The sequence below is a fragment of the Natator depressus genome, chromosome 1, assembly GCF_965152275.1.
Source record: "Natator depressus isolate rNatDep1 chromosome 1, rNatDep2.hap1, whole genome shotgun sequence".
NCBI lineage: Eukaryota > Metazoa > Chordata > Testudines > Cheloniidae > Natator > Natator depressus.
The window spans coordinates 145,081,009-145,092,166 of NC_134234.1; the positions used below are offsets into that span (position 1 = coordinate 145,081,009).

The following is an 11,158-nucleotide window of genomic DNA, read 5'->3' on the forward strand; positions in this document are numbered from 1 at the left end:
AAAAAAAACATTGCTTTTTTGCTGTTTATGTTATCATTTACTATTTTGTCTCATACACTGTATATATAAGTCTATACCATGGTGTGTATGCATAAAAGATTCTGGATCACATCCATTGCTGGCATAAACCGTTACAATTCTATTGATTTTAACAGAGTTGCACTTATACCAGCAGTAAATTTGGCCTCTTACTTATTTTCTGGTGTTAAGTATTTGTCCATACTGTCCAGCTTATAGCTTTATGTCCGCATTAGTCTTGTTTAACTTTAACTTAAATGTCTTTAAACAATCTACAATTTAGAGCTGCTCTAGTGGTTTTGACTCTTTGAATCTATCTTTTGTGCATCATAAATGCAGAATGCTTGATTTTGATCATGTAACAAAGCTGGAGGCTGCATGTGCTTCACTGATCTAACAATGCCTCTCCAAATTTTAAAAGGGCTTATTATAGTATTTATTTGCATCTGTCAATTATTATCTTTTTGTTTTTCTTGGTGAAAGACTGCTAAATAACTTAATGGCTTTCTGAAGGTTTTTAAATGTTTACTATAATGCTAGAATGTCCTCTAGAGGAAGTACTTCTGTCTTTAAACAGACAAAAATGAATGACAACTATTAACAGATTCAATGCGCTACACACACTCATTTCAGAAAATACACACTTTATTTACACGGCCTCTTCTTTGGGTACAAAATAGATATTGCTCAGTTGATGTTCATAGTTTATTTGTAAGAGCAAACGGCTGAAAAAAAAAGTTGAAAATAAGCTATTAGAAAGATTACCTGAACAAAGGTTATACATTAAACTAGAAAACAGAAGATTAAGAATAAATACCATTTAATTCTTATCTATAAGAAACATTCTTAACCAGGTTCACTGAAAATATGAGGTTTCTTGTGATTTTTACTTTCTCAAATCTCTTCAGAGGAAAGGGTATCTCCCAAGAGTAACCCCTGCTGAATGGCACTTTGTGATTAGAAACTCACTATTGCTAGCATTGCACTCCTGAATAGAAATGCTGGGTATCTAGGTTGGGGTAGGTGGCAATAGCTATTACTGGGCAAAATGGACAGCAGTGACGTTATCTAGCAGGGACTGTCACCATGAGGATTGCTAAATAAAATTTGTGGAAAGGCTGCTTTCAGTTTGAAATGCCTGTGAAATATGTGAGCTCTGGGGAACTGTGCTTATGAGGAGAGCAGTGCTCAGGGCACCAATGTTAGGGAGAGAATAATGGATTCATTTAAATGTGCCTGGGAATAATGTCAATATGTACATTAGAATGTTAACTAATATCCTCTATATGCTTCCTTTAGGAGCATTCTAGAAAAGGTATCCCGACTCCAATTATTCTAACACTCCAGATAATTAAGCCTGGGTTTTTTTGGTTTGTTTTTCCTGGAACTGCTCTTCAGAGCTGTACAAGCATATCCAAGGACGAGATTGTATCCTTGTAATGCCCAGAAGATGATGTTTTCCCCCCAAATCCCACAATGTTTTGCCACATTGTTTAGCACTAGAATGGCATTTAAACGGTTTTTATCAAAATGTCTGAACACTGTTTACATATTGTGGGCCCGATCCTGTGGATCTGACATGAATAGTTCCAATGAAGTCAACAAGACAACATGAATAATTAAAAAAACAAAAACAAATTAAAAAGGCCGTTCTTTTGGGAGCCTAGCTTCTCCCAAAAAAACACTGACTTTTTTTTGTCAACAAAAACAACACATTAACTATGCTCCACCTATGTGGACATTGAAATATAATTTGTTAAGTCCTTTAGTAAGCTCATCTCCAAAACATCTAACTGGTATAGCCCTTTTACTTAGCTTAGACTCTGCCCTTGACAGGTGTTTCTGTAATATTGCTTTTGGATGCACCAGAGTTGCTTCATTCTGACTGTAAGGTAGATGTCTGTCTAATGAGTGCAGGACGCTGTTATGAGAAGGCTCATTCCTTGTATTCTCACAGAAGAGGCTCAGTCGGAAGTAGTGAGCTGCGTTAGGAAACCTGGTACGATTGCTGACCCAGCCCCTTTCTACAGAAAGTCACGTGTCAATATGTGGTGCAAAAATGTCTCTTCTCCCTCCCCCTTCCCCCCCCAAAAAAGTGACAGGAAATATTTCCCTGTGACCATGAGACCCAGCTATTATAATTCCCTCTAAGTAAGGTTGCCAATAGGTCTCCTCTGCCACTTTCAGCTAGAGCCGAACATTGTAGCTAGCATGCCTGTTCGCAAGAGTGAACAGCTGTGCTCGTGTTATACCCACCCTGTATTCTGTAAAATGAAGTGATTTTGAACTTAGGATGTTTAGGTTCCATAGCCCTTAAATTGGAAGCATTCTGGTGGGCTTCTGCACTCAATCACCACCTGTTGGCCAGCAGTTCTACCATCGTGCCTCATGTCTTATGGATTTGCTCCTATGTGGTGCATCTAGTCACATGCTTCTCTGTTCCCACCCCACCATCCCTGTGAAGAGGGCACACTGCACGGAAGGGTGTGCTGTGTTGGGGCTGCATGCACTAGTGTCCATGGAGTGTTCAGGTCTGTCAAAATTCTTCCTTCGCATACAGCCTGGTTACTCGCCATAGGCTTGTGCGCTGGGGACAGCATTTGTTCCTTTGATACTTGTCTAAGTGACTGGCCTTGGTCCTTCACGATGAAATAGAAGCTCTTTGTGCAAGGAGCGAAGTGATATAATAGAGCTTTTTTTTTAAAAAAGACCTGAATTTGTGAAGGGGGAAAAAATTGCCATGTCATATTTTCATAAATGCAAGAAACAGTTTTAAATGTTTCTGTTTAGTGTGCATGCATATATCTCTCAGGCAATTTTCTAAGGTGTTGGCTTATAGGGCTTCCTTGGAACCCCCCCCGCCCACCTTCCCAAGGTCCCTGTTTGCCATTTTTCCCATTGCCCTCTGATTCAGGGACTCCCTACAACTCCCACTCACACTCTCATGCTGGTGGCTATGTGTCCCCTTCCCCACTCCTTCCCACTCCAGGGGCTCTGTGTGCCCTTCTTCCCTCTCTACCATATGCCAGCGTTCCCCATTTTCTGCCCCCATGTCAGGGGCTCTGTGTTCCTCCCTCAACTCCTTCCTCCCCATACCAGGGTCCCTCCCAACAGGAGTTCTATGTGCCCTTCATTTCTGCTTCACCTATATCAGGGACTCTCATTCTCCCTTCATTATGGCAGGAGCTCCATGTGCACCCCCATTCCCTTCCGTACCAGAGTCCCCTAACCGTCCCTTTGCCAGGGATTCTGTGCTCCCCTTCCCCCATATCAAGGTTTCTATGTGTACCCCTGTTCCCTCTTCCTTCCCTCCCAGGGGCTCTGCCCTCTATTCTACCTTTTGTCCCCCAGCCTGGAGGCTCTGTGTATCCCCAATCTCCCCCATCCCTCTATCAGTGTCCCTCAATCACCTTCCTGCCAGGGATCCTGTGTGCCCCATTCCCACATGCTATGGGCTGCGTGCACTCCCCATTTTCTTCCACCCTTACTGTTCTCTGTCCGGAAGATGTCATTCGGGTGTTAACAGGTTATGCTCTATTGAGAAGATGGGCAGAGATGAGCTATGGGTATTGTTATGCTGAAAGATGTTAATGGCTGCCTTCAGCCAGTTCTTTGATCTATAGACAATGGCAGAGGCATTGTGGATCTGTGGATCCAAACTGTGGATCTGCTAACCAGAGGAAAGGGCAATCTGTGCCCCTCCTTCCCACCCCCCCCCCACACACACACACATTTATAGGGTTCTTCCCATTGATGCCGAGAATGTTTCCTGATATTTTGGAATTGATCAGATACACCATTCAAAAGTTACCATGGTACAGACAGACAGACACAGAGAGAAATTCCAGCAACTTGAGCATTAGGCCTTTGAAAATTCAGCCAATTATTCTAAGATTGTACAAACTATTTTACAGATTTGTTGTTGGTATATTTAGCTGTCCGTTTATCTTAGGAACTTAAGAACCTGACTGTGCATTTAAGACACAGGCCAGGACTAAGTGATGCAGAGCATCCTCTCTCCTGAGGAAGCTCCAGAGGAGACGGTCTCTCAGGAGACACAGTCCCTGCCAAAGCTATGTAGCACACAAAAGGAGCGTGCAAGCTGTGCTATCACTCTTTGCGGGAGGGACTTTTTGTTCTGTGTTTGTACAGCACCTAGCACAATGGGGTCCTGGTCCATGATTGCAGCTCACTGGCACTCCAGTAATACTATTACTACAAATAATAATTCATTTGGATGCAGACTACAGGCATTGAGTTTTACTTTTCCCCAGGGGGTGTTCCATCCCAGCTCTGGCACAAGGCCCTGCCCCACTCTACCCCCAGCCCCCACCAAGACTCTACCCTCGCTTCACCTCTTCCCACCTCCACTCTTCCCCCTCTCTCAAGGTCCTCCTCTGGCTCTCCCAAGGTCCTACCTCTTCCCACTCACCACCGCTCCGCTCCACCCCCTCCCTGAGACTGCCACTCGCTGCTCTCCGCCCTTCCTCAAGTCCCTCCCTGAGCTGCCAAACAGCTGTGGCTGGGTAGGTGCTGAGCATCTACGTTTTGGTTTTTTTCCCCATGAGTGCTCCAGCCACAGAGTCAGCGCCTATGATGCAGACTGCTCCTCGACCAGTCCCTGCCTTTCCCTGGGCAGAGGGGCTGTGATTATCCCTGGCCCTTGCATGGGGTGTACCGAGGTTGGGGTTAACGAAGACTTTGTGAGTTCCCCACCACCACCACAGAATAACATTCATGAGGGGTAGGCACACCCTTACCATGTTTTAAGAGGTTTTACAAAACACATGGCAGTAGGAGAGGTTATTACATAAAGTTTCAGTTCCAACAGTGATTGGCTTTGTTTAGATTGAAGCACTTCAGCTCAATTTTTCTCCTTCCCCTCCACCCCCCTCACTTGCTACTGGAAAAAGCGGGAGAGAATTGACAAGGGGAGGAGAAGGAAAATCAACACATGTTTTTCTTTCCCAATTTTGTGAGAAAAACAGAAAATTTTAAACCAATCCAAAGAGGCCCTTTTCAACACAAAACATTTTTGTTGGGAAAAATTTGACCAGCTCTAAAAGCCACCCCTTACATAGCCAGCTGTAAGTGGGTATAGGATGGGATCTTCCTTGAATAGCTGTGTAAGGGCTAATCACCAACAAGACCATTATTTTTGTTGAAAGAGTTCCTTTTAATAAATAGAAAGCCCATAGTAACAGAAGCAACGTCAGCCCCCACCTAAACCACTTAAAGGTGGGGAAAAAAAGATCATTTCATGATATGTTTTAATTTACCTTTTTGTTTGCAATGTTGTTGTAGCTGTGTTGGTCCCAGGGTATTAGAGAAACAAGGTGGGTGAGGTAATATCTTTTATTGGACCAACTTCTGCTTGTGAAAGAGACAAGCTTTTGAGCTACACAGACCGTTTCTTCGGGACTGCATAGCTTGAAAGCTTGTTGCTTTCACCAACAGAAATTGGTCCAACAGAAGATATTACCTCCTTGATCTCATCTCTTTTTAATTACCATTTTGTAAGAAATACATTTTGACCATTCGTTTTTATATTGTAACCCCCTCATTATATTTACCTTTGTCATTAAATCTTGCTGGTAAAATGGTATTTAGCTCAAAAAAATCTGCAAGAAAACTAACATTATAAGCCCCCATTTAAACTAGGAAAATGATCCATTGCCGATAATGACTGTCACCAATATGTTTTCTCCAACCATGCCAACTCTCCTCTTCAGCAGGTATTGGAAGTGCCTAGTTAATAATAGAGATTGGATAAAAATTCCTTCAACATCATCCTTGATAGTTATCATACTTTTCCTGTTGAAAATGTTTTTCTTTTGTTTCCTCACTCCCCCATCTACATTAAAACTAAACCATTTTCAGTGGCCAGGAGAACTTATTGCAGCTAGCCATTGTCAGCAGTGGGTTATTGTCCTAGCATAGAATGGGGCCTTAATGTTATATGCCTTTCAAACTTTTGCTGCAGAGCGCTGGGACTGGGTGAGATCAGAGAATGGGAATGATTTGCTATAGGGAACTATTCACATTAGCAGAAAGGTGGACTACATGATTTAACAAGTCTTTTTTTCATTTTCTGACTTTATGATTTGTCTTTGATAATATAAACAAACTACCGGAGAAGGAACAAAAAGAATGTTGAGGGCACAGCACATCCCTCGGCCCGTGCCACTTCCTGCAGCCCCCATTGGCCTGGAGCAGCGAACCACGGCCAGTGGGAGCCGCGATCAGCTAAACCTGCGGACACGGCAGGTAAACAAACCGGCCCGGCCCATCAGGGGCTTTCCCTGAACAAGCAGTGGACCGGCTTTGAGAACCACTGGGCTAAGACAAGCAAATAAGGAAAATGAATTTAATTTAAAGCCTAAGTGAGACATGTATATGTTACTAAACACAGTGGGCCAGATTCTGATTGCAGTAACAGTGATGTAAATCCAAAGTAACTCCATACTTTCACAAAAAGAAAAGGAGTACTTGTGGCACCTTAGAGACTAACAAATTTATTTGAGCATAAGCTTATACTCCTTTTCTTTTTGCGGATACAGACTAACACGGCTGCTACTCTGAAACCTCCATACTTTCAGTGGAGTAATTTTATGTTTCCACAGGTGGAACCAAGATTAGAATTCAGTGGGCCAAATTCTGGTTTTTATAGCAAATGCCTAGGGGGGAAATAAATCAACTGTCTGTGGTATACCAATAGTTCTTATGGCTTTGTAAAGAGTTTCCTGTGTTTAGAAGACTGAGTTCTGTTTCCCCCAGAGTCCAACATATGTTAAATTTAACATTTTGCCACAGGCATTGGAAGTATCTGAACTACTCTGAACAATCAATTTTGAAATGTTTGCAACACATTATCTAAGGGCTTGTCTACATGGGAAAATTGACTGGAATAGTTATTGTGGAGTAATTTTTATGGTAATGAACAGTCATTTTTTCCAGAATAATTACTCTGTTTTAGAACCATACTAATTATTCCATAATAAAGTGACTTTATTTCACAATAGAGTGTCCACAAAAGGAGCTATTGCAGAATAATTTATTGTGCAATAGCTATTCTGGTCAATTTCCCAATGTACACAAGCCCGTAGGTAAATGGTTCCCTTAACTATTCAATACAGACCTCATCCAAAGCCTGATAAAGTCAACAGAAAGACTTTACTGACTTCAGTGGTTATGGATAAGTCCCATAGTTCAACTATAAAGATTGCTGTAACTAAGGTATCTTATTTAATGTAACTGAAATGTGTAAAGTAATTTGGCTCTTTTATCCTATTTTTGACTCTCTAAAGAAATGTGTTAAAATGTAAAACAACAATGCTTTGGGGAAAAAGTGGGGGTTGCTCATTTTGAAAACGTAACACAGGTCAGCCTGACCTTTATTCAAAGACAGAGAATATTCATCTCACTTTGGAAACTAAAACTCTTCATTAATGGTTTAAAAAGCATATATTTTCATGGCTGTACATCCTATTCTGAAAACAACAAGTTTAATAAAAATTAAATGTCAGAACTTGAATATTTTATTATTGAATACAAAAATACTATCTATGTAAAAATAATAAGTTAGTTTATTTACAGTACTTTACACTATTCTGCTCTAGGACTTCCTTAGTAATGGATTTATTTGTATACATGCCTTTATAACTTTGCACAAAGCATCTCCAGCAGCATGTCATCCATGTTCACTGTTCCAATGATGGGCCTAAAGAATAGTTCGGCAATTACGTTAGCATTAATGGATCTTAGCAAGGAAAGAACAACATTCAGCTTGGCAAATCTGGCCTGGTCCCCTCGATGTATCAGTCTGACGTGTTCATTTAGAGCTTGCTGTGCTTCCCTCTGCAGTCCCTGGATATACTGTACACACTGCAGCCCTGGCAGATCTGAAAGAAAAACAGGAAACTAAATGTCCGTTTACAAAGTTTTTATCTATAAAACAACTCATGGAAGTTGGCCATCCTGCAGCATGCCAGCTAACTGGTAACTCATAAACATCAATATGAAATTTCTTAGATGAGGAACAAGCCAAACGTAATTACCTTTCTGCATTAAAATGATTCAGCTAGAGATATTATATCCAACTTGCATGTAGATATGCACAGATTTTAACAGTGCAATGCAAAATCTCACCGCGTTGCTGTTCTGGACATGCAGTGCTTCTCTTAGTTATGCAACAACAAATTTAGATTGCAATGATTTTCCAATATTCATATTTTTTAAAAATATATAATTTGTAGGTGATAAAATATGGATGACCAGCATGGATTATTACCTTGATCTTCAAGGTGCCAAATATACCATGTAAATAGTAAAGATAACAATAAAAGGAACAATTTTGCTAATAACTTGTTGACCACTAGGAAATGCTCTACTCATATTAATGTGTCCTGCTGACAGCTACATTGGAACAAGCTCCACATTGCAGATGATAAGCAAGTTATCTCCAAGGTGTGATAGGATGTTTGCTTTCTAACTAAACAAAATAGGGGAGTTGGAGTTGTTTTCAAGTTCAGTACCTTTCCTTCTTGGTCTAAGTTTGACAATATTAATTAAAACATTCCAGTAGTATATCTGAGCACAACAAGCTGTTATATTTCAGATAGGTTTTAAAAATAAAAATCAACTGTTAACATATCTGACTTTATTGTGAGATTATATAAAAATATTGCTTTTTAAACAAACTATGCATACATATATACAAGCTTTCCTCATTTAATCTAACCAGATTCTGTTTCTAAATCTTGAGATGATAATTTTTTATTCTTTGAAAACCTTATCTAGCACACTTTGTTTGATCCATTAATTTTTCTTAACTGCAGTTATGAATTACCACCTGATTATTTTAAGAAACCAAACCATAATACTTACCGTATGGCTTGTGGTGCAGCTGTTGAATTTGCAAAGTTGCAAGTTCAGAAATAAAAATACAGTGACTATTACTATCACTAACCAACCTCCATGGATTAATTTTTTGTAACAAAGAAAGTGGGCAGAAGGTGTAATCCTCAGAAGCAATTATTTAACACAAAATAAAAAGCACTCTAGCTAGTTGCTTAGTCGTCATGTATGAATTGTAACTGGAAAGATCCCTATCAAACGCCTGGACGAACAGGAAAGAGGAGAGATTTTTCTCATAGGATGAAACAGAAATAAATGTATACTGCCCACCCCACGCGACATGTCATTTAGTACTAGTGGCTTTTAGACTCTAATTAAGCTGGACAAAGCGCTCTCCAGCTGAAAAGGATCCCACAGCACCACCTTCTATTCTTCCCTTCTCTCCCCAAGCACCGCAAAGGGCTTGTCTACACTTCAAATGCTAAAGCAGCACAGCTGCTTCAATGTAGACACTACCTGTGCTGACAGCAGGAGTTCCCCTGTTGCTGTAGTTAATCCACCTCCCTGAGATGCCCCAGCTAGGTCCACAGAAGAATCACAGGGACTTAGCTTGGTTTAACTATGCTGCTCAGAGGTGTGGATTTTTCACACCCTGGAGTGATGTAGTTAAACCAACCTAATTTTCCTAAAAAGAAAAGGAGTACTTGTGGCACCTTAGAGACTAGCAAATTTATTTGAGCATAAGCTTTCGTGAGCTACAGCTCACTTCATCGGATGTAGCTAACGAAAGCTTAGGCTCAAATAAATTGGTTAGTCTCTAAGGTGCCACAAGTACTCCTTTTCTTTTTGTGAATACAGACTAACACGGCTGCTGCTCTGAAACCTAATTTTCCTAGTGTGTGGCCCAGGCCAAAGTTTTCCAATTGTTGGGAGGTTGGCCCTGTAATGGAAAATGATAGTCTGCCCCTCTTCTAGGGTTGCCACCTCTGAGATAGGAAAAAAAAACCCAAAAACCCTAGCACCCCAGGCTGCTCTGAGCCCATGAAATGGGACAGCTGGCAGTGCCTACTGAGCATCCTTACAGATTTCCCTGGACAGCTTCCTCCTGGGCAAACCTGGCAAGGTGGCAACCCTACCCTCCTCCTTTTCCTTCCCCTGAGTGCATGTAACGCAAGCTCCCTTCAACAGAAAAAAAAAAAAAAGCTCCAGCTTTCAAGTGTTTCCCCTTGAATAAAATGCTGTCAGCTCCTTCTGCCAACCTCCCTCCAGTCCCGCTTGGCAAGGGATCAAACGGGGCAATGCCCAGGCGGTGCCGCTGAGAGGGGAATCCCCGTCCTGCAAGGCGCCGGCGGCAGCAGCCCCGGTTACTCACCCGGGTTGAAGAGCACAGTCCCCTTGAGGTAGGCGTACTCCTTGGTGCTGATGTCCAGGCTCCAGCACTTGGCCAGGAAGCCTTTGATGGCCTGGATCTCGCCGGCCGAGGGCAGCTGCGGGCTGCTGCTCGGGGGGGGCTGCTGCTGCTCCTGCCGCCGGTCGGTTAGTAGCCGCTGCAGCATGCTGGGCTCCGCCGTCTCCACCGTCTCGAAGTGCACCCGCTCCTGGGCCAGCCCCAGCACCAGCAGGGGAGCCCAGCAGCTGCGCACCAGCACCAGCTGCTCGTCCAGCGGCAGCTCCTGGAAGCAGGGCACGCTCTTGACGAAGCGCAGGGTCTTCACCAGCACTGCCGAGGCCGCCTTGCCCGCCACCTGCGGGCTGCGCAGAGCCAGGCGCCGCCGCGAGCCGCACGAGCAGCCGGGCCCCGGAGCCGCCTCTGGCGGCGGCGCCCGCGGCAGCGGCGGCGGGGCCGCTGCCTCCTTCCGCTCCTCGCTCTTGAGGATGTTGTAGAGGATGCTGCTCTGCCTCCGGCGCTCCGTGCAGCAGCGGCAGCCGGCCACGCACGCCATGGCGCCGCGGGGGGGGCGAGGGGGGCTCCCCTCCTGCCTGCTGGGCTGAGCCAGACGGGGAGCTCCCGCTGCTTGTCCCTTAACTTATTTATACCGTGTGCGTGCGTGTGCAGCCGCGCTGTGGCTCAGCCGTGCCAGGGGGCAGACGCTCATTACTGGCTGAGAGAGAGAGAGAGAGGGGAAAAAATCCTCCTCCTGCTGCTGCTGCTCTTGCTCGCCTCCTCTGCTGCAACTGCGGTGGCTAGAGGGAGCCTGAGAGCTGCTGGCTCCAGGTTGCCCCTGGCTTGAGGGCTATATTCATAGGAGATTAGGGTTGGAAGGGACCTCAGGAGGTGATCTAG

General features: G+C 43.5%; 1 protein-coding gene across 1 annotated transcript; it reads right to left on the reverse strand.

The window, feature by feature from the left end:
* Positions 1-671: 671 nt before the first annotated feature.
* NR0B1 (nuclear receptor subfamily 0 group B member 1) lies at positions 672-10,948 on the reverse strand. The gene is made up of 3 exons (XM_074946188.1): positions 10,247-10,948; positions 7,673-7,919; positions 672-743 (listed from the first exon to the last, which is right to left on the reverse strand). Exons 1-2 carry the CDS (start codon positions 10,815-10,817, stop codon positions 7,675-7,677), a joined length of 816 nt encoding a protein of 271 aa, XP_074802289.1. The 5' UTR covers positions 10,818-10,948; the 3' UTR covers positions 672-743; positions 7,673-7,674.
* Positions 10,949-11,158: the final 210 nt, after the last annotated feature.

What these genes read in the sequence shown, in the direction of transcription:
- NR0B1 (XM_074946188.1), bottom strand. Translation starts at nt 10,817, where the DNA reads ATGGCGTGCGTGGCCGGCTGCCGCTGCTGCACGGAGCGCCGGAGGCAG. An exon ending in GACTGTGCTCTTCAACCCGG is followed by an intron (nt 7,920 to 10,246) that starts GTGAGTAACCGG and finishes TTTTTCTTTCAG; the next exon opens with ATCTGCCAGGGCTGCAGTGT.